Source organism: Monopterus albus, unplaced genomic scaffold, assembly GCF_001952655.1.
Source record: "Monopterus albus unplaced genomic scaffold, M_albus_1.0 scaffold327.1, whole genome shotgun sequence".
In the NCBI taxonomy this organism is placed as follows: domain Eukaryota; kingdom Metazoa; phylum Chordata; class Actinopteri; order Synbranchiformes; family Synbranchidae; genus Monopterus; species Monopterus albus.
Genome location: NW_018128207.1, coordinates 177,154 through 200,629, shown reverse-complemented (window position 1 = coordinate 200,629; position 23,476 = coordinate 177,154). Strand labels below are relative to the sequence as shown.

Genomic DNA, 23,476 nt, shown 5'->3' with positions numbered 1-23,476 from the left:
GGCCACTCTGCCATAAAGCCCTGACTGGTGGAGGGCTGCAGTGATGGTTGACTTTTTACAACTTTCTCCCATCTCCCGACTGCATCTCTGGAGTTCAGCCACAGTCATCTTTGGGTTCTTCTGTACCTCTCTCACCAAGGCTCTTCTCCCCTGATAGCTCAGTTTGGCCGGACGGCCAGCTCTAGGAAGGGTTCTGGTCGTCCCAAACGTCTTCCATTTAAGGATTATGGAGGCCACTGTGCTCTTAGGAACCTTAAGTGCAGCAGAAATTTTTTTGTAACCTTGGCCAGATCTGTGCCTTGCCACAATTCTGTCTCTGAGCTCTTCAGGCAGTTCCTTTGACCTCATGATTCTCATTTGCTCTGACATGCACTGTGAGCTGTAGGGTCTTATATAGACAGGTGTGTGGCTTTCCTAATCACATCCAATCAGTATAATCAAACACAGTTGGACTCAAATGAAGGTGTAGAACCATCTGAGGGATGATCAGAAGAAATGGACAGTACCTAAGTTAAATATATGAGTGTCACAGCAAAGGGTCTGAATACTTATGACCATGTGATATTTCAGTTTTTCTTTTTTAATAAATCTGCAAAAATGTCAAAAATTCTGTGTTTTTCTGTCAATATGGGGTGCTGTGTGTACATTAATGAGGAAAAAAAATGAACTTAAATGATTTTAGCATATGGCTGCAATATAACAAAAAGTGAAAAATTTAAGGGGGTCTGAATACTTTCCGTACCCATTGTATATAAAATTTAATGTGAATAAAACCAAGACAACACAACCAGACATTTTATAACAGTGTATTGAGGATAGCTCTGTTTTGGTTACTTAATGAGGGGTGAAGTGCAATGATACTCATTATCTGCACTGATTTAGAGACTAAATTATCCAGTTTGTAGAAATTAACACACTCACATATTAGCTCAAAGATGACCTACCATGCCCCCACTTCTGCCATTTATCTATCACTCTACAATTGTCTCTCACTCTGCCTCTCTCTCTCTCTCCTTCCACCTTTCTGTCCCTTGAGGACAGGAGGCCACCAGCAGCATTAGTGGCAGATGGTGTTCCACAGCAGCAACAGCTTGCCACATCCTCACTACTGGGCTAATGGGCTGAAAAGCTAGGACACTACAAGGGTTCATGCTGCAGTTAAGGAATTAGCCAGCCGCTTATTATTCCTTCCAGAGGCTTTTAATTTAATTTCTGGAAAGGTCAGTTTCAGAGAGAGGTTGCAGCACTGCACTTTGCCTCTCTCGTTCTCCCTCTCTAGCTCAAGCTCCACTTGCCCTTTACCAAGGTTAAACCCTTGGGTGTGGGAAAATTCTCACTCACTAAATTGCCTGGCAACCTCGTCCCATGGTGGGAAAGTGGCAAATAGTAAACATGTGAGCCGTGTTTGTCACTTCAGATCCAGGTCTATGACATTAATTAACTTGGTCATACTTTATTTGGACTAATTTTCAGTTTTATTACATGACCATAAACTTGGTTTGAAAATAATGATAGTGCCGATGCTAAACTTGGCCAGCATTCAATTCAATTAAGTATTATGAGACTACCAGTTATGTTTTACAGCATTACATAGGAATATGGAATACATAGCATTAAAAGGTACTGTATGTACCAGTCATTACCTGTCAGTCAACACTAAGTTGAAATTTAACATTAAACAGGTTAAACTGTAGGTAAATGACGTGTCTGGATAAATTTGAACACCGGATGTAATTAACATTTCACATGGCTCATTTACAATGGGACCTGACCTATGTCATGTTAAATGTGTCATTGTACCCAGTGTGTTAGCCTGTCCAGATATTACATCGTCACTCAGACCATTTCCATGCTCCATGGGGTTTAGGCTTCATTTTCTCTCTCCGTTGTGATCAAATGCACCTCAGGCTTGTCCAGTATGCAAGTCTATCTATAAATCTTTCATTTTTCATTTCCATTTTTTTCTCCAGTACCTCCATGCCATTTTTCCCCCCAGCCTGCCTAATCCTTCTCACTCACCTCTTTCTCCTCTCTCTGTCAAGGTTGAACTTTATAGATGCCAGTGGTGTAAAACTAGATGAGAGAGAGTTCTAAAGACTGTCTCATTGTGTCTGGGGTTTATTGTCTTGCTACTGGGATGCAGAGTAACGACCTGCCACCAACACCTAGGAAGACCCATTCATTTCACCCAGGGTCATATTTCATGAGGCTATAGTGCGGGTGTATGTGTGTTTATGTGAGGACTACTTTGCAAACTATTAATGTATCTGTATATGCGTGTGCTGAAGTAGACATTAGTTGTCTATAATCTGTACACACCACGACAGCTGTTTTCAGTTTACACATTCATCTTCTCTTACTTTAATTACAATCTCCTCCACCAGCTCTGTGCACTGCACAAACTAGCATTTTACATATTTTATCATGATTCAAACTATCTGAGAAGCAGCTACAGCAACTCTATCCATCTTCTTTTTACTGTATGTGGAAAGTTAAAAGTAGGGCAAAAGAACGTGCCAATCTCTTTCAGAGGAATGTTCTTCATTATAGCAAGGCATTCTTCTACTGTCTAACAGCAGCAGACAGGTTCATTTCTACGCTGGTCATATTTTTTTTATGGTTATGCAGTGTAGCCTTAGACACAGAATACAGTCAGACACTACATCTAAACACACTGTCCCTGTGGATTGTTACATCATTTTGATTTATTCACTAATTAAATGTTTTTTTTTATTTCAGAAAAGTAATGAAAGAAAAGACAATACCAGGGAAATTCTGTCATATAGTACCTTTTAGAAGTGTCAGTCCAAAGGGAGTGACTGTCATGGATTAGGGTAGGGAAAATAAAGACTCAAGGTGCTTTGTGAATTGACGAATATAGTCTATCGGTGCAATGCATCAGTATTGATGTTACTTATTAGAAGCCTGACACTAAAACAAAGAGTATGTGAAGTATGAAGAGCAGGGCACAAATACTGGAGAACACATACTGAGGAATTGACAGAGCACTGGGGGGTGAAAGAGTTTAGGAAAATGGCATGAGGAAAAAAGACAATAAACAAAGGAATAGCACTGTAACATCCAGTCTAACCTTTCTCAGAATCAAAAGGTCTGATTCTTTTGTTTGAGCAGTAAACTGAAAGTAACTGCCCTGTCTCTTTGTCACATAACGTTGACATACACCAAAGGATTAAACACCTTTACTTCTCTTGAACAGTTTCTGTAGTAAAACTCACTTACCATTGGCTGAGTGGAGTAAAAGCTGCTGTCAGTCAGAATGTCCTCCAGCAGTTCTTGGTCTGTGTAGAAGCAAAATAAAAACAAGATTAGGTTAAAGTATGGAAATGGAGTAATGGACAATTCCATTGCCAATTATGTGTCTTTGTAATAATGATGCATTTAAGTGCCATCATTTAAATCAGTGTCTAATTCATCCTAGAAGCCAATCCTGAAGCTTTTATCTGGAGGAGGAGACACAAAAAACTGCCCCCATCCAATAAATGGTACAATATATGCAACAAAGAACACATCCATATCTTATGATGAGAAAACGCATAGAGAGAAGAGAGAAGAAAATAAGACAACAAGTGAAAAAGACTCCACTGAGGCACCCCAAATGATTGTGATTTAATTTGAAAAGATATTTCAATTAGATGGGGGGGTTAATTTCCCATGATTAAATACTTATTTGGTGCTTAATTAGACTTAATCCAATTCTTCATTTGCCTCATTTCTTTCATTTATTGTGTCTGTGGAAAGTGGGTGTGTGAAATCGAAAGATGCTGAATGAACATTAATGACATCTGAAGTAATGAACTGATCTAAATGATCAGTGCATCCAAACATAGGAGGCATACTTTTGTTTCATTCCAGGTTACACTGTTAATAGACTCCTTCTCTCCTTTACTTTATTCAGCACCTGCTACTTACAAATGATGAAGTGGTGACTTGATGGACAAACATGACTGTTTGTTTTACACCTTCACAGTATATAAAAAGAGAATTTATTATAACACCTACACTGGATTTGTTAGTTTTTTGGAACCTTTCCATTTCCACCTAAACCTAATTCTAACTAAGCTATACCTTCGAACAGCCCTTTGAAGGAGTGTGAGAAAGTGGGGATTGTTTAAAATGTGCTCACTCCCATTGTATAAAATTCACAGTAGTTCTCACACTGCTGGCCATACGAGTAACCTCCCCAACACACACGCACGCACACCTAGGCTTATCCATTTTATTCCCATCTGTGAACAGTGGCCTCTCTTTTTCAATGTGAGGGAGATTTAGAGATGGTAACACTACGCAGTTAGGACAGGGTTAGGATTAAAGAACATCTGTTTCATGAAGCTACTCTGCGGGTAAAGTGTTTGTTCATTACATACTGGAAATGGGAATAAGGATAAATTCTCTAACATGAATGTGTTTCTAGTGAAGCCGTAGAAAGTCTCTACATGTTACTGTAGATAATAATAGGTGGAAATGAGGTGCGTGTGTTTGTATAAGTGTGAAAATCCACTATTTTTTAACAAAGGCCTAATATGTGTGTGCGTGGTGTGTCTACCACATGCACGGTTGCTATCTTGGTTAATTCTTATTCTTGACAGACATAATTTGAAGTTTCAAACAGGTTTGTAAACCCAGGAAACGGCCAATAAAACACCATGGAAACCACGGGCACTGATGTTAACCTATCACAACATTACAAATCATGTCAGACTTTACTCTTGAGTTTCAGCCAAATGAGCACTGGGTAGACAACATGCAGAGGAGGACAAACACACATATCTGCATCACATTCACTTATATACACCCAAACAATCTGGTACAAAAATAAACGTTTGCACGTAATAGAGCTTATCTTTAACTGAGGAAACAAAGGCATATCATTAAAAGTGCTCTAATTTATCGCTGATGTGGGTCAATAAGGCTTACAATAGTGGTCATTACCGCAGAGGGCCTTAAAGATAAGCCCTGAGGAGATAACCGCTCACTACACAAAGTGCAGCACAAAGCCCAGAGAAGGCCATGATGGCTGAGTCTGTAGAGGACGTAGTATTCCACATACTATAAACCACACACAACAGGCTGGATAAGACACAGAGAAAATGACACAGCAGACACTGTGCTGGGTTTTGCTATTTCTCAAATCAGAGCAGGAAGTTAATATGCAAAAAAAACAGCTTGGAATCAGTCCGATGACAAGTTTGTCCTACACCAGCAGGAGGCACTAGTCATCACAGGACTCCTGTTGGGACTGTGTGTTCTGTGGCTTCCATCCAGGTATTACACAACGAGCAGTGACTGATGGTAACTGTAGTCAAACAAATCATCAGTGAAAGAGCCAGGCCTGAATGCAGGCTCCTCTTCTCTTCAGCCAGGTCTTTGTCTCACAGCGTTCCACATCAGCACACCTGACTGCACATTAATCTAACAGCAAACCAGCCAAAAAAGGGTACGTGCCTTAGGTTGCACAGCCACCTCTGGACTAAATGCCAAATCAATCTTACACATTATGCACCTGCACAATTTAATATTTGCTGAAGCATACCGGCTTTGATTGTGGTTGAGGACAAAAACGTCTTTCCCTCTCTCTCATGCTTTAAATCCAGCCCAACACAAAGCACACATAGATTACAGCTGCCACAGTCAACTGACAAGGGCATCTGGCAGCCCAGTTGGGCAGTGTGGACAATGAGGCAGAAATACTCAAAGGAGTGGCCAGTGGAGAGAACGGGGGAAGCAGGAGCGGAGGATGAAGAGAGGAGGGGGCTCTCGTCCACAAGGTCAACTGTTTTCTACCAGTAAAAATTCACACAAAAAATGACTTTTCATACCTTATCATCTGCACATTTGTGAAGCACTGAGGACAACAATTAATGAAACTATGATAACATAAACTGCCTCTAGGTCAGTGATCAAGCAGACAGTCACTCAAATGTAACAAAGGCTTTTTTAAAGAGACAGACAAGGTCAAAGAAAGACTAGAAGATACACAAGAAATAGATGAGTCAGAGTGAACTGTAAAAGAATGACAGGCAGAGAAAGGAAGGCAAGAAGGACCTGGCTGCTAATATTTGTCATTTGGATGACTTGTTTATGAAATGTTAAATCCACACTGGGGTAAACAACATCAACTATTTTCACTCCATGCTTTAGTGCTGACTGACAGTCATGACAACAGTCTGTGCCCTCATCCACCAATACGGAGCTTACTGAGCAACTTTTTTGTTTTGAACAGATAAGAGTTATAATCACAAGATCAGTATCTGAGCTCATTGGCGTTCTGTCCTGCGTGGTTATTCACTGGTGAAGCATTTCTTCTTTAACAGCCGACCTCAGTGTAGTTTTGGATCATTGCAAGGCAGTGCATGAACAATGTGACATATGTGTGTATGTGTGTGTGTGGCTGCCAGCATGGGTGCGAGTCACTAGCAAATCAGTTTCTGCACCAAAAGTCAAACTGTTCGTAGAAGGAGGAAGAGAAGGGATTAACATTAGCTTCCAGGCTGTGTCCTTACATCTGTAGCCAATTTCACCCCACAGTGAGTGTGAGAGACTCTAACATGTGATTGTAATGCGAATTTGATCGAGGCAAGTCACCATGTCTCAATAACAGGAATAAATTTTCAAGAAAATCAGCTCAAGCTGCGATATCTGTGTAACAATGATGGACGGAGAAACTGCTGTGCAAACACACCTACTATAACACTATAAACTCGATTCCACCTTGTTGTTGGTTTGAGCTTGCATCTATTTATATGTTCATTTATTCTGATTATGAAGTGGCATATAGTGGAGTACGTTAAATGGTAATTTAGAGCACTGATTTTTTACAGTTTGAAGAGGAATCAATGAATATAATATGAACATTGAATTTAATGTATGGAAAGAAAGAAAGATACACAAGACAATTATTTATTTAATCAATTATTTGTGCAAACCATGGTCCATACCAAAAATGCTCAAATTAAAGAAATAAGTTAATTCATCTGATAATTATCCTGAAAACTACACAATGGTGGCTTCTCAACACTTTCCACTTACAGAAAGCATACAAATGAATTAATTCCCAGAACTACAAAAAAGAATCGTACTAACTTAGTACTGATATGAAAGAGGGAAATGTTTGTCTTTGAAATATGCTCTGAACAAAAAGGGGATTTAATTTTAACAATAAATGTAATATACTGTAACTGCTCGAAGCTCAAGCAGGCCATTATTTCTCTCTAGTTCAGGTTTATATTCTTGTGCAAATTACCTTGCTCATGTGCCTAGAGTAAAATCAAATTCCTGATGTTGGTTACTTGCATACTCTCCTAAAAGGGAAAAACAGGGTGATGGATGAAAACAATGTCTGTGCAATGAGATCTCTAAGCACTCTCTTATTCTCCTTAGCAATCCGGTCAGTTTCACCTGGCAATGTTAGCACCATGACCTACAGCTGTAAAACTAATATAAGTTAGAGCAACAAGGAGCCAGGGCTTGTGATGATAGATATTTTAAAGTGATCTACATTAATTGTTGGACATATAGGCCTAAGGCTTATCCATGGTCAACAGATAGTTATTGAAAATGAACAAAATCATTCATGGCTACGAGGGTGTTCTTGCTACCCGACCTCACCATCCACAGAGAACGCATTTAATCGATTCCAGCCAGCTTCCTGCGCTGACAGTCTCTCTTATCACTATGGTGATTACACACCCTTGTGACTTCAGCCACCCAGGTCCCGCCCCAGTCCAGATAACAGATTATGGGCCAAATTGATTTGCAGCATCACACAGAAACACCCCCCACTGCTCATTCAAGCCTTTTTTTCTCTTCTACTTGTCCTTCATCATTCCATCTATATCCCATTCTGCCTGTCAATTAACTTCCCCGGGGCTTTTGATTCTCATTACAAATGGCTGTTGTTTGCCTGGAATAACAGAGGGTTTACTTCCAAATTAATGTACCTGAAATGAAAAAATAGGGGTTGCTAAACAGCTGTTGCTGATGTCTTCACTCCAAATGTGTCCATAACACTCGGTCTAAGTGTATGCATACACACATGCAAGGTACACAAAAAAAGGCACAAAGAATAAAGGGAGAATAATGACTTGAGATTCAACAAATCAGACTCAGGCTACCAGTCACTTACAAACTTACATTTAAGCGTATTGAAGGCCAGCTCATAAGCTGCATGCTGCATCTCCTCATGACTGACTTCAGGTAATGGGATCCCTCTCTCTTTGCTGTAATTCACCAACTGGTGGGCAACAGGCTTCTCCATGTGGTTATTCTGGAAGATGACTGATGCCAGCAGGTAGACTCTGTCTGGATAGCCCAGCTGACCTTGGTCGGTGGCCTGGGACTCTGGAGGAGCAGCACGGTCAGCTGGGTCATCCAGAGGAGTCCGGTCTTTGCTGCTTACAATCTGAGGGCCTGCATCTTTGGTCTTGCTTTTGGAAGAGCGATGTCCTCTAATCTTTTTATTTTTCACCATCTTTTCAGAGATGGGCTTGTTGTGTGACATCTGAAACCACATCACATCTTTACTTTGTGGACTCAAATAATGCACAAAACTAAGTAAGATGCCAGGACTGATGCTCTGAAATTATTTTTTGATTTCAAATAAGTTATTTATTAACCAAAACACAGCCATAAATATTATTAAAAATGTGTGCAAAATTTTCAAACTTTGATTCTGCATATTTTTTGTGGGTTATGCTATCTTTGCTAAATAATTTGATTATAACTTTAAAATATTGTTATATAACCCAATAACTGAAGCAAAATGATACATGCTGAGTACAAAGGTTAGTTAAATTAAGTTCTGAATCTGTTTATAAAACGACTGAAGTAATGCTAGGATCTGCTAACATTTTCTGAATGACTAACTATAGCCAAGGCAATGATTTAACCAGCTACGCAGCATAAACTTGGACATGTTTGGTGGGATTCCGGTTACCTTATGACGACGGTGTCCTCTTTTCTCTCCCAAAAATACTGTATTCGTATCCGGGACTCCTCATATTTACCGGTGCAGGTTCTATATGAGTTTAACGGTGGAGAACTCAACGTTACTACTCTTTGTCCTCTTGTTAAACCTTGACTCGATGCTACGTTTCAACCGCGAGTAAATTCCACACAATAAATCTGGATCCGTTATGAGGCGACGAGCGTCTTCACAGATGTAAGCGCGTTGGTCCTGCCCTTGAGTCTTCTTGTCGATAATGTATGAACAGCTTTTGAGTCTTTAGATATCCAGAATTGAGTCTCCACTTAAAAACAAACTTTTAAAATGTCTGTCGACATTGTGTAGCACTTTGGATTAGCGTGCTTCCATTACCATGGCAACCGCAAGATCATTTTAAAGGTCCTTGTTCTTCACGGATCAGGAATTAATCATACCCTGGATGCTCTCTGTCTGTCTGGGACATTGTGGGTTTATTAAAGTTTTACAGAGCAATGTGTCAAACGAAAGCTAACGACAACACTGGTGGGCAGTAATACATAGAGCCAAATCAGGTGAGGATGGCGCGAAGATGCTGCTTCACAAGGAAGTTTTATCCAGATGCAGGGGCGTAGCTTGGAGGTATGAGCCCTGAGCATAGGAGGGGATTTGGGCCCCTACACTTTCCTCTTGTGGGAGAATTGAAGCATATTGGATAAGAGATGATTGAATCCATGTGCTAAGAGTACTGTTTTTAAATAAGTAGGACTTAATGCATCTAAAACTCATATGAAGGTTTGCTTTGAACAATGATTAAGGTTAACAGGCCTATATCACATATATATTCCATTATTATTACTAATTAACATGTAGCAGCATGTTTATGTTGTAGATGCTTGAAGTAGAGCTAATTTTTATTGCCTATACTGCCGGGCAGTTTAGGATGGCCACATGTTTTGTACAGTACGTTGCTTTGAACAATGATTAAGGTTAACACCCCCCTAGAGTGTTCTGGTGTTTTATGGCCAAGGGTTGGCAGAAAACCTATAATCCTGAGTTTTATTGTTGACAGATAACTTGGTATAACAAAGAGTTCTGACAATTTTATGCATATATGAACGGCGCCTTCTTGTTGATGTCTTTATGAGCATGGATCCCTTGTTCTGTTTCAGTAAGAGCAAAAGGTTTGAGAAACACTGGTCAGAACAATCCTTGTCTTCTCCATGCTGGCATGTAGTTACTGTAAATAGATGGTTCATCATGTTGAGATTCCTTCTTAAACTCTTTTGAGACTTGATAAGTCTCAAATATGAGAAAAGAATTTCTACGACATTTTGCTTCTTGCACTACTATTATTCCATCATCTAAACTACTGGATGTGTAAAACTCAGACTTACACACCAGACACGCGCTGTATTTAAACTGAAAACCTGCTTATAGTCATATACTGACCCGCATTCTTCTGTCAAAATTTGTCTATATCTCTTCTTTATAAACAAATAAAATAAAAAATAATGTGCAATTTTATTATTAAGTTAGTCAACGGTACTGGTGGACAAAGTAGTCCATAAAAGTAGCAATAACACAGATAGTTCAAGTACAAGTAAAGGTCAGAGTAGGCCTATCACAAACAAAATACTTACATCTCCTATGAGAGTTGTTGTCATTCTGCAAGTGTTCAGTTTAAAAAAAAACTCTTACAGTCTGAAAGTAATGGTATTCATTATGCAAAATTGGGTTTCTTAAATTATTAGGCCTATATCACATATATTTTCCATTATTATTACTAATTAACATGTAGCAGCATGTTTATGTTGTAGATGCTTGAAGTAGAGCTAATTTTTATTGCCTATACTGCCGGGCAGTTTAGGATGGCCACATGTTTTGTACATTATGCAAATTTTTCATCTGCAAAGAAACTAGGAATTACAGCTATCAAATAAAAATGATGTGGTACATGTATAATTATGCCTCAAAGTGCCTCAAAATTGTGCTTATGAATGGTAACTCAGTAGAGGTACTTTTCATCACTGGTTAGTCACTGATGAATTCATTGTCATCACAGTGATTTTTCCCTTCTTTACATAAATCCAAGTGGAGATAGACAATACTTCTCCAAGTGAACATTTGTAAAGCACTTGGTAATTTCCCCAGTAGACTTTTCCTCTGTGTCTGAGCTGCTACGTCTGTCCAGATTACATGGTTCGCACTTCTCCTGGTCTCCCATGGTGATAACAGGCTGCCATGGCTCCTGCTGCTCACTGAGCACTAATGGAACTCACTGCAATTGCTCAGATAGAAAATGTAAGATATTCTCACTTATATCGGGTGCATCATGCTTCAGCATGACAATCACTTTAGAGAGGAAGATAAAAAAAACGATGACTCCTCTGACCATTTGATTTCTTAGCCCTCACAGGAGACTCAACAGAACAATCAACAGGCATGCGCCCTGCTGCCCCAGCACTTTATACTAACTCACTTTCATTAATAGCCTCCAGATTTAATTATAGACTTACACCTAGTGAGATGTACAGCCTCTTACCATACAGTAACTAATAAATATCCTACAAACCTCAGTAGTGTGAAATTGTGTGAGTGTAGATGATGAAAAGAATGTGGGAACAGGAAAATGGAAATCTTGTGCACTTGTGCTGCTACATGCAGTTTCAAACGGTAAGCTTTGGGGCATCCATCACCAGAAGGTATGTGGGAAGTGAGCGCCTTCTACTGTAAGATTAAGGTATTGTCGTAAAAATCTGGGAGGCATTTGTGTAAAAATTCTATTTTATGTAGTATCACTCACACTCTTTGTTTATTGTACTCCATCCCTACTTTATTTTATATAAAAATGAAGGTATATATGACAAATTTTTAAGTATTCCAGTATAAATGACTGACTAAAGACAGATTAACTACAAAATTACGATTACAAATATATATAATATTGCCAGCACCATTTTTAAAATCTCCCAATGTATTTAAAAATAAATGTATGGAAAAAAAATCATATAATTTAAATGAATTGAATTACATTAATTTAATAAATTAAAAATAATTAATTAAATGAAAAATGTGAACTTTTATGGAATAAGCTTGCACATAAATGCAAATATTTCTACATCTAGTATCAACAAGTTTAGATTTTCCTTCCTTATTGGTCTTTAGTCCTTCCTATTACTCCCACATTAACTCAACTTGCCAACTATGGACTTTTTTGAAGAGGGGGTGTCAGAATGTATGTTATATTAAATAATTGATGATCCTTATTAGCTTACATCCTCAATGCCCTGGCTATACTACAAACAAAGCCTGCTCATTAACTATTGACTGGATGATTTTGAACAGAAAAATGATTCTCTGGATCCGGAGTATGCACCGGCGTATGCACCGGTGCTTTGTCTGTCAGCCCCAGGCATCTGATTTCACTGCAGTGATGTTCTTTCTCCACTGGTCATAATTTAATTTGACAACAGATTCCCACTAAGTGTATTCAGTGGTCAGATGATGAAGTATTGTTACATCAAAGCCATAACGGATGGGATAGTAGCAGTTTGTATGGTTAAAAACTGAAAAAGGTGATTTCAGACAAATAATTTGTCTGAAATTTAACAATTTGTTAATGTCTGAATGTACTGTATTCCTTTAGATTGTACTGTAGGTACAGTGCATAACAATGGCTGCACATATTATTGTTGTTCATCCCATTTCTCTTGTTGTAGATGAAGATCAAAGAATGTATTGATGCAATGTAGTGTATGAGACAATAAATTATTTTTTGTATAAGAAAACAAGGATTTTAACATTTTGTTAATGTGTTATATGCACAGTACATAGCCAAAACAGTGAATGCAAAGTAAGTTTTATTTTTAAATGACTTTTAGTAATAAAGTAATAACTATTAATAAAGAAAAGGCCAATGTTTATCATATTTATAATAAAAAGTCAATTATTTATGACCATACAGTTAACTGAATTAAATATCAAAAAAATCTTCTGCGTCACTGCTCAGTCATGGTGCCTTGCCAATAATGAGGATGCTCATAAGGAAAACCATAATAAAGAAGATCCACATGAAGATCCTATCCATCACCTTAGCGATCTTCTTCCATTCTGCCCCCTTGGCGCATGTGGCCCTCTGCTCTCTGAAACAGTTGGCAATATACTCAACATTTCGTGCCAGCTTACTGTCTACACCAGTGATGCCACTGCCATGGCTACAGAACACACAGGGGCCAAAGGTTGCAGTGCTGCCTTGTGATGAAAGCTTCCTGTCTTCAGGGCAGCAAGGAAGCTTTTGGTCTTCAGGATAACAGGGGATCTTCTGGTCTTCTTTACAGCAGTCATCTGTAGCGATTTTACCATTAGAGCCTTCGTTCTTTCCAGGTGAGAAGCTGGATAGGTGGTTCCTGTCTTCTCTAGTGATGTGGTGCTGGGCTTTCTCTCTGGGATGGTGCTGTGGTTTCGGGGTCTGGGGCCTGGGGTATTTATATATTTGCCGGTTGTCTTGGCTACTGTGACTCCCCGGTTTTCCATTCACCTGAATGTGGGAGTTCAGGTGCTGGTGACAGATGTCATCCTGTGGGGGCTGAAAAGATGAAGAAGAGGCAGAGGAGGAGGCACAGTTCTCACCCACCTCATAAACAAAGAAAATCTTGGACATGTAGTCAATGATGAGGACTTTTGCCCAGTGGGGGACTGGTTTGGCTTCTGCACCACAGAAGTGGATGTTCATGATGAAGATGGTGAGAGCTGTGGAGGCTGTGACCATGGTCATAGTGGCAATGTAGTATTTCCCTTTGTAATAGAGGAATAAAACAGACAGGAGATAAGTTGCTGTTAGAACTAATTTTTAAATAAAAGTTGATATAGTATGTCAACTTTTGTTGTCTGCGGAACTTTACTAAACAACTACAACAAGAGTAATTATGTAATGAGACATTTCACTCAAATATAAAGTTATGCTAGCAGCTTTATGAGGCTGTATCACAGACAGTATAGCTATATACTGACTTTATCACAGACGTTACAGTATAGTAAAGTCTTTATAGTAAAGTCTGTGTGCTGTACTTTACTCAGCTGTGCTTTAAGCTAAATGTTAAAATCAGGATGCTACAGTAATGTCACAAGCTAATGTGTAGCAGTTCAAGTGTTTACAGTCCTTTGTTTACCATCTTAGCATGTTGGTGTCTTAAAATTTTACTAATTAAAACCGAACACAAAGGGAATGCCGTTAGTATTTGGACACAAGATTTAGACAAATTAAAAATCTGAGCATTAGGTGATTACAGTACATCCTCTGTCTGTACAAAATTTCATGGCAGTCCATCCAATAGATATTGAGAGAGTTCAGTTCAAACAAAAGTATCAACTGACTGAATGATCAACATTGTCATTCTTACAGTTAAGCTGGAACTGCAGCCAAAATATATTAAGACCGACAGGATTGCAAGCCACTATAATAATCCTAAATAGGCTACAATCACAGAAAAAATTCTCACATATTGGCTTTTACAGTTCTTACCTATAAGCGGCACACTCTCTGATGGAGGCATGCTTTCAGCCACCATTAGCTGGAACACAGTGAGAGCCAGAAGAATCGTCACTCCAAGGGAAACTTTCTCCCCAGAGTCTGCAGGCAGGTAAAACCCCAGAGGGGCCAAGAAGGAGATAAGGAAGCAGGGCAGGAGGAGGTTGAAGATGTAGAAAGAGGAGCGACGCTGTAGGACCACTGTATAGGTGATGTCTGGATATGGGTCAGAGCAGCAGCCGTACGTGATAACGTTCTTGGTGGCCGGCATCTCGCTGCACTCCCATTCCACATTTTCCACAAAATCTGACAGGTCGCCGCTGTCCATGCCCATAATGATATCCACCTGGAATTAAGTTAATAGATGAGTAGGTGTAGGGGAGGCACACAACCAGGGCAACCCACTGACCCTTTCCAAAAGACAAATTAAGCAAGCAGAAAGAAGGATTCTATAAATTAGTTATCAAGGCAATAACTGTATGTCTGTCTGATCACTTGATCACTTGATGTTGGCCAGTCTCAGTTACCCTATGATCTAACACTGAGGTCTACAACCCGGACCTTAGTGAGTCTTGCACCCTTTGTCCTGGCAGAATGACTAAATTGAACTGAGATGTATTTATCCTCTGCAACATCCCTTTGTTATACGTGTTTAGTTGCACTTGTGTATGTGTTTCTCCATACCTGATTGCCATTGTAGGTCCAGGAACCAAAGGTGAGGTTACATTTCTGACTGTCAAAGGGAAAGTAAGAGACGTCCACCACACAGGAGCTCTTGGTGATGGCAGGAGCATCCCAGGTAATCTCTCCATTGTAGCGCAGTCTCACGTTGGTGTCCATCGGCCCTGAGAAGTCGTCATCAGCTCTGCAGGAGGGGAGAAAGTAGACTGTGCATGCATCCAAGTAACTCCCTGTATATCAATGTCTGACCACTTTAATTTAGATTTCTTTCATGTTTTATGACATAATATTCAACATGTACGATGTACTAAACTACCAAAAGCACGATTCTAAGGGCCCACGAACTTTCGGGGCCCACAGATGGGTGAAGTAGAGGGCCCAACTTCAAATTTTTTCATAGGGCCCAAAACTGCTAGCGGTGCCCCTGGGTTTGACAAGAATTAAAACACAATGTCCATTGATGCCAATATGATGGTTTGGTCAAAACACAATCTCACATTGACCGAAAGATCAGAAAACGATTGTGTGTGTGACATATGGACATACTTGTTATAGAGGACGAGGTCAGGTCTCCACACCAGGTTGCTGGGGATGTGGATCACATCCAGTCCATCATAGTCGTCTTTATTCCACTTGAGATAAGCATCATGCCATGTCTGCCTGATCCACAGGTAGGCTATCAGCACCTGGTTCCTCTCATCCTTCATACACACACAAGGTCACAATCACATAGACATATTGGATGGAAACTAACAGCAGTTTAAAGAAGATCTGCTTGAGCTCCCATTCATTTCTCTGTTGCTCATTAACTCTTCTGAGTATTATATGGACAGATATACTTCAAATTTTGTCAGTAGCTGAAATCCAAAGTCGTCTGTCAGTATCGGGTGCAGGGTTACTGGCAGATGAGGTTGGTTGATGTAGGGAGGGGGTTTATTATCACTGCCTGAGCTTCACTAAATTACCAAATGAAATAAAACATTGCTGCTTTGCGTAATAGGCATCAACGGATAGGTAAAGGCATTACATTCTGTAGGGCACCTACACAACTCATGCATAACATGCGTGCTAATTCATTTTGGGTTGACAAGGCACTGAACCTGAACGGGAACCTGAGCCAGCTGAGTAACAGTAAGCCCGGTTTATACAGTAGGAGGTCTGCCTGTCATTTATACACATCAGCACCTACAAACTCATCCGCTGGTGACCACTGTCTGTGCAACAAAGTAAACTATAGGTTCAATACACATTCTGCATTTTTGTGTTTTGATTCTAGGTTCAGTGTATCTGATGTCACTTATAATTTAAAGTTTTCTATATTTGATCTTTGCCAAATTAAGTTTATTAGGACTTATATCTAGGTAGTTTAATAGTAAGTACGGGGAGTTCAGTTTGAGTATAGGATCAGCGTAGAAAGTTTATAGGGATTATTGAGTTTGTGTGGTGCTTTAATGTATAATGAGCTCTTCACTAATACTACAAGACATTATCATATACTGTATTAGGCATCATAGATGATATATTAGCTGTGGACAGTCTTGTCTGGTTTAATAATAATCACCTTTATTTGGTATGTTACACATACAAGGAATTTGTTTCCGGTACAGAACCGAGGCAGCCATTTGCGGCTCTAACCATTGGGGGCAACTTCAGGATTCAGTGTCTTGCCCAAGGATACTCTGACATGTGGACTGCAGACACCGAGATTTGAACCTTTCTGGTTTCTGGTTGGGAAACGACTGCCCTACCCACTGAACCACAGTCGCCCGAAACATGGTTTTGGATTATTGTGATGAATAAAATCTTACCATATTAAAGTAGGCAAACTAGGCACTTCAGAATTTACATTTTAGGATACTGCAGAAGAGCTAGTACCAACCATATCTTTGATCTGAGAGAGGGTAATCTGTAAGGTGACATTGAGGGCACTGTCTGTGTCCTCCACAGGCCGCAGGGCATTGGAATAATTCTCCATCAAATCATTCAGAAGCTTCTGGGCATAGCGACCCTCAGCTGAGTGAGCCACTGGAGAGAGAAAGACATGGTCATCAGAAAACAACCCATGTTTTCCTTTGGTGTGGCTACAATTATTATTACTGATATTTCCTGAATGCTATACCTTTGAGGCCATAAATTCTGTATGATGACTGGAAACTATTGTCGAAATATTAATCACATTAAGAGAAATCCCATTAATGGATTTTAAACTTTAAGTTTACTTCAATATATTAGCAGACATCTTCATTTTCATAAGAGTTGCTTCTTTAGATTATCTAGTTAAATTGTTTGAAGGCTACAAGCAAATCTCAACATTTACATAACTATTTTACATGAAAGCCACAGCTGTTTGTGCATATTTACACACACAACAATGCATTTGGCATACTTAAGTTTTTTTTTAAAACCATCAGTCTTTTCAACTAACCACAGTACAGAGACTTTCATTTTTCTGCAAGCAAGACCTCAATTCTGACTCACCTTCAGGAAAACGCATCACCAGACAAATAAGTAGGATTATCTTGAGCATTTCTGAAAACCTCTAAGAAGAAATAAAAGGTAACTCAGAAGAGCAAAAGAGTGGTCCTTTGGGTTTATTCCCTAACAGGCCTACATTATGCCCATTCAACCCCAATTAAACTCAGCTGCAGATAGGAGGGCACCATTTCATCTGGTCTTCATCATGGTCAGATCAGCTCTTCCTGCTTGGCAGAGAAGGCAGCAAGTCTGCCGACTGAGACAGGGAATACAACTCCGGCTATCACGTAGCAGCAGTTGACGGAGAGACATAGGATGCCCACGGATCAGTCTGTCCACACACTAAGCTACTCAGCTGTCAATCAAACGCATAGTGGGCTGCTGGTCTGCTTCTGTAACATCCTACCACTACCAACAAATGCATGGAGGAGAAAAGTGTTATCTGAAAGGCAAAAACTGAAGTCACAAAAAAAGTTGCATATATTTAGTATAATATAAACAGTTGAAAATTTGTACTAATTTGAATGTAGATTTTTATGCGCCAAAGTAAAGATCACTCAGGCCCAGGCACAGAAAAACACCAGGAATGAATAGTAGAGGCACATTAATTTTAATTTAAAAATCTACAGTAATAATGTGCCTACATGCTGTATATCTTGGGGATTTCAGAGCACACTAGTCTCAGAAAATCATTTAAAACATTTTAGAGGGCAGGCATATTAATTTTTGTCAATTTATAGACTGCAGATGGTTAAATGATTATTTATTTCAGGATGAGCTGGTATGAGTTGACCTTTGTTAAATGTTACCAACAATAAAAACATAATATTTAATGGCTCCATGAGAATTTATAGGACCTGTCACTTAACAACAAAGTCATTCTGCCTGCAATTTCCAATGCATTTTCCTCAGTAATGTTTTTTGGCCTTGGTGTTACAGCATGTGGACTTCACTCAGAAATACAGGGGTTATCAGTGCATGCCAGCAAAGCTCAATCTCACATGAAAAGAATCAGTGAAACAAACTAAATCGAAAGAACTGTGCCGAGGATGCTATAGTCAAATGACAGGTTTACATTCTGTCTTATAACAAAGCTACAAAAATGTTTGACTTACAGAACCACACAATCAGAAATTTTACCTTTATGCCACAATAAAAAGGCAACTCTTTATCTGGAAAATAAAGAGTAAACATTATGATATGCATTAGCGAGAAGGTATGCTGTTTTGAAGTCGGTCCAGTGGAAGCTTCAATACTTTAATAATGCAACGAGTTAATATATTTAGTGTGCATTTTAATAGCACAGTGAATATCTCTGTGCCATTATACAGTATGAGATGGTAAGCATCCTCGTGTATTCAGCCTTATTAAGTAGAGCCCTCTGCTACAGATTGTAGAAATACAAGAGAGATACACCGGCAACAACCAAGGGGTACAAAATGATGCCTGGGAGACCTGAGGCTACTTTAATGTGCAGCAGGTACAGTACAGTGTTGTACCGTTAATACTGTCTCTGAGGTGCCCTGACGGATCAGTACATGCTGCTGTTGATTAGCAAACACATGGAATGATAGCTTCTGTCCTGTCTTGGGAACACACAGGCTGAAATATGATATTCAAATGACTGGGTTTTTTTTTTTTAAAGGTTCACCATGGCACAACATGCTACCAAGCAGGCCATCTGTTTTTGTGCTCATCATCAGTTCCCTTCAATGTAAGCACAGTGATCTGAACATTATAATAAATGCATGAATCACTTGCCTGTTGAGGCTCTAAATGCACTAAATAACTGATGAACCTAATGCAACAGCAGTGAAATTCCACTGTACAGAGGCAAATTCCAATATTCGTATTCGTTTTTCTGCATGCATGCTTTTTATCTAAACTGGCTTGCTCGTTCTATTTTCACTAGCTATGCAATCCCCTGTAGGTTCGATTTATGGTCTTGTAAATGTAGTGCTTCACCCTAGTTTTTATTCAAATGTATGCTTATAAATGCATGTTGGATCCAAAACAGCATGCACAAACAGGTCCTCTACGACTGTGACTGATCACATTAAAATCACCACAGAAAGGACAAAGTGTGGATTAATTTACACAGACTTTAATATCTTTATTTACAGATGAATCATTTTTGACATATTTATCTGTTGACATGATGCAATATCTTTTCCTTTTGAACTATTTCCATCCAGACTTGTGAAAGGTTCTGTTACTGCTGAACATTTTTTGTTATTCTCTCTCAGTTTAAAAACAAGAATGCTAATGTATTCCTGTAGAAGGCCAAAACCAAATAAAACCTTTTAAAAAATGTGGGAAAGGGGCCATGTCGAGAGCAGGTGTGGGGATGGAAATCTGGGTGTTGATACAGCTTTGGGATTGTCAGACAGTTGAACATGAGACAATGTACTGTAGCATGAAAATGATGAGTATGGCTACTGTGTGAACACCCCAGTTACACTTTATGAACTGGTTTCCAGACCACCAATAAGTCTTATCCTGTACTGTTGTAATAACTCAGTATTTGGTACTTGCTGCATTAAATTCAATTTTTCACAATTTCATCTGAATGTCTAATTTTATGTGAAAAATGTACGCACTTATTAGTGCTCCTCTAGAGAATGTATAATATGATGATCCTCCTAAGGGTCCCACAGTTTCACTGCACTTCTCATTGTGTCTAGAGTACTCCATGCCACTAAACTATTTACTGTTCAAGAAAGAGTCAATGAGTAAAGCTAGTGATGTTGGAAACTGAGCAAAAATTATTTTAACATGTGGCTGGCCCATAGCTAGGCTTAATCCCTGTCTAGAAAACCAGTCCATAGTGTGTAAAAAGCAGGACCAGGTCCAAAAGAGTCTCCTTGAATGGTCTGACACTGTCCTACAGTGGTTTTCACAAATGAAAATAAATGCACTGCATAGGCAAGAATAAGCCGCCAACAGCTACTTCTTGAAAAGCTGGGAGACTGACGGACACGGGTAGGATCTTAAGTCTGGTATTTGCTTCAAAGGGGCTGAGATGTGGTTGAACGTTTGATTGTAGCACTGAGTGGAATCCTGAATGAACTTAAAGAAACTAAGATAAAAGCTCACAGAGCAACCAACTGGAGTGTGCTACAACAGAGGTGATGAACAGAGCGGGAGTTGCCGCACAGAGGAAATTAGGGGGTGGGGAGAAGAGAGGGTGTGAATGTGTGAGGAGGGGAGAGATGGATCAAAATGAGGATGAATAGGGTGTCAAGATTCAGTTACTGAGCAGCAGCTCTGTTGCTGTCGCCACGTCCCAGGATTTCGACGACAACGCCACTATTACTGCATTCTGAGGAGAAAACAAAACACGAGTCAAACATGGTGTTATTCTGCAGCAGCATTCAGCAGTGTAATGCAGGGGAGCAAAAACCTTTAAAGATGCCTACTTTTTCAAAGCCCATGGCACAGAGTTTGTCTATTTTGCGTGTGTACTCCGGACTGGAGACGGGAGCGCCTGCATAGACATGAGACCAGAGCCTCGCTGTCTGTTTGAACATCTCTGGGTTTTGCTTGTACTGTGTGGTGAACAAACATGAAAAAACCAGTCAGTTCTTATGAAAGAAGGTCAGCCTACAAATATCAACAGAAGAATTTTCCACTTTTACTTAGATCAAGTTTAGAGAACGGGCAGCACGGTGGCGCAGTGGTTAGCCCTGTTGCCTCACAGCGAGAAGGTTCCGGGTTCGGGCCCCACCCAGGACCTTTCTGTGTGGAGTCTGCATGTTCTCCCTCTGCTTGCGTGGGTTCTCTCTGGGTACTCTGGCTTCCTCCCACAGTCCAAAGACATGCAACTTAGGTTGACTGGTGTCTCTAAATTGCCCATAGGAGTGCGTGTGTGGTTGTTCATCTATGTGTTAGCCCTGCGATGGATTGGTGACCTGTCCAGGGTGTACCCCGCCTTCGCCCGATTGCCAGCCAGAATTATTTGCTACTTCTTTCTATAATATTCCTCAGTGTACAGCTGGCTGTGAGCAAAAAAGCTGTGCACTTATGGCCCATCTGTACCATTTATGCACTATGTTCTGTACTGTATGCGACCACACAACACTGTTAATAAAATATTGCTCTAAGATGAAGGCTGCTGAGAAATTCAGAGCCAGATGAACTGGTAGAGCTACAGCCCAGTAGTGCCCAGCTTTCCGTTTCCATGCTGTCTTTGCATTTTTGAAATGTAATGCAGGTATAACTTTTCCATCATCATAAATGATTTAAGCCATTATGTAAACAAAACACATTCACTGCAGCTTCATATCAAGTTTCTGAATGAACACACCTTGTTTCAAAGCATCATTAAGCAACCTAAGAGGAAACTTTAATCAAATATTGTTAGCACTGATTGTTTGTGCAGTGTTTTCAGTGAAGCTTTAAGAGAATTTAAAGGACAACACCTTCCAGACCAGATGAACTACCTCAGATTTCTACTCCATACTGGACCTCTGACTACCTGTTTAACATTGATTCATGTAAACTGTATTTAAAAGTGAACATCTGTGGACAGCTAAAGAACGAAAAACTAATCTTATACAATGTTAAATCTTATCTAACCTTATTTTATTCCTTCCTGTATGTTTCACTGGGATGTGGGTTGGTAAGCAACATGACTTACTCACTCTGTGCAGGACTAGTGATTGTATGTAGGTGTTCTATGTTCAGTAGAGTAGGATTATCTTGTCAATAAGAACAGCAAGCAGTGTACAAACAGCTCACTGCCTACACAGAATAGTACTGAGAGGATAACGTTACGTAATGTTACACAGTTTCATATTACAGGCACTGAACTGAATACAACGTAATCTGTAACAATTAAGTGATCTTCAGCATGGAAAAAATAGCAACAACATTAAAACCACCCAATCTGGGGAATTTGGAGGATGAAGCAGCACCTTGAACTCTGTCATTTTCAAACCATTCTCATGTTCCTCAAACCATTCTTAAGGCAGGGTGCATTATCCTACTGACAGAGGCCACTGCCATCAGGGAATACTGCTGCCACCAAGGTGTACTTGGTCTGCAACAATGTTTAAGTAGGTGTCAAAGTAACACATGCTGCACATGAATGCCAGGACCCAAGGTTTCCCAGCAGAACATTGCCCAGAGCATTGCACTGCCTCCATCAGCTTGTCTTCTTCCAATACTGCTTCCTAGTGCCATCTCTTCCACAGTTAAACATCCACATGATGTGAAAGAAAATGTGATTCATCAGACCAGACCTGCTTCCATTACTCCACAGGTGAGTTCTGATGCTCATTATAGGTGCTTTCAGCAGTGAACGGGGGTCAGTAGGGGCACTCTGGCCGGTCTGCGGGTACGCAGCCCCATACGCAGTAAGCTGAGAAGCACTGTGTGTTCTGACACCCGTCTGTCAGAACCAGCATTAAGTTTTCCAGGAAATTGTGCTACAGTAGCTCTTCAGTGTGTGGCTGTGATATCCAAGAAGATGGCTAATTATTTGACTCAGCTAGAACAGTCTAATACACAGGTCCCCAACCATAATAATAGTACATTTACATGACAACTCTCTAGATGTCTGCAAGATGAGAGTTATTGTGCTTTATATACTGTCATAACAAGTTGGGAATCTGTAGTGCAATAACTTAAGAAAACTATATCAGATAACTGAGGCTGAATCCTTCACAATCAATACATTTGAGCTATATCACAATAGCCAAAATTGAATACAATATCCAGTGTCAGATAACAATTAACACAATATCACATAATTATGCTGCAAAAACCTGAAATGCATATCCACAGTCAACTTCAAAAAGTCAAAACATAAATACACATGCACACCAACCTGATTGGCTACCACTGCGTCC

General features: G+C 39.8%; 3 protein-coding genes across 4 annotated transcripts in view; all 3 read right to left on the bottom strand.

Moving 5' to 3' along the window:
• Positions 1-9,549, bottom strand: part of LOC109974318 (putative methyltransferase NSUN7) — a 23,084-nt gene extending 13,535 nt beyond the window's left edge. Inside the window, exons 1-3 of one of the 2 annotated variants that reach the window (XM_020624461.1) lie at positions 8,954-9,549; positions 8,152-8,518; positions 3,241-3,299 (exon numbers count right to left, since the gene is read on the bottom strand). In XM_020624461.1, the coding sequence (XP_020480117.1) occupies positions 3,241-3,299; positions 8,152-8,518 (426 nt within the window). In that variant the 5' untranslated portion in view covers positions 8,954-9,549. The remainder of the gene's footprint in view (positions 1-3,240; positions 3,300-8,151; positions 8,519-8,953) is intronic. The other variant, XM_020624460.1, reaches the window with a different exon arrangement.
• A 3,359-nt stretch (positions 9,550-12,908) lies between these two features.
• Positions 12,909-17,643, bottom strand: LOC109974293 (neuronal acetylcholine receptor subunit alpha-9-II). The gene is made up of 6 exons (XM_020624425.1): positions 17,628-17,643; positions 17,029-17,174; positions 15,696-15,850; positions 15,153-15,333; positions 14,463-14,814; positions 12,909-13,735 (listed from the first exon to the last, which is right to left on the bottom strand). Exons 1-6 carry the CDS (start codon positions 17,641-17,643, stop codon positions 12,951-12,953), a joined length of 1,635 nt encoding a protein of 544 aa, XP_020480081.1. The 3' UTR covers positions 12,909-12,950.
• A 2,054-nt stretch (positions 17,644-19,697) lies between these two features.
• ube2ka (ubiquitin-conjugating enzyme E2Ka (UBC1 homolog, yeast)) overlaps positions 19,698-23,476 on the bottom strand; it is a 5,610-nt gene continuing 1,831 nt past the window's right edge. The window contains 3 exon segments of the mRNA XM_020624458.1: positions 19,698-20,946; positions 21,044-21,172; positions 23,455-23,476. The exon segment at positions 23,455-23,476 is cut by the window's right edge and continues 19 nt beyond it. Of these exon segments, the coding sequence (XP_020480114.1) occupies positions 20,872-20,946; positions 21,044-21,172; positions 23,455-23,476 (226 nt within the window). The 3' untranslated portion in view covers positions 19,698-20,871.

Bases quoted from the DNA above. Each gene is read 5' to 3' on its own strand.
- LOC109974293 (XM_020624425.1), bottom strand. The intron at 15,851-17,028 runs GTTGGTACTAGC...GTGTGTATGAAG, and splicing joins TCTCTCAGATCAAAGATATG to GATGAGAGGAACCAGGTGCT. The intron at 14,815-15,152 runs GTATGGAGAAAC...ACTTAATTCCAG, and splicing joins GGACCTACAATGGCAATCAG to GTGGATATCATTATGGGCAT.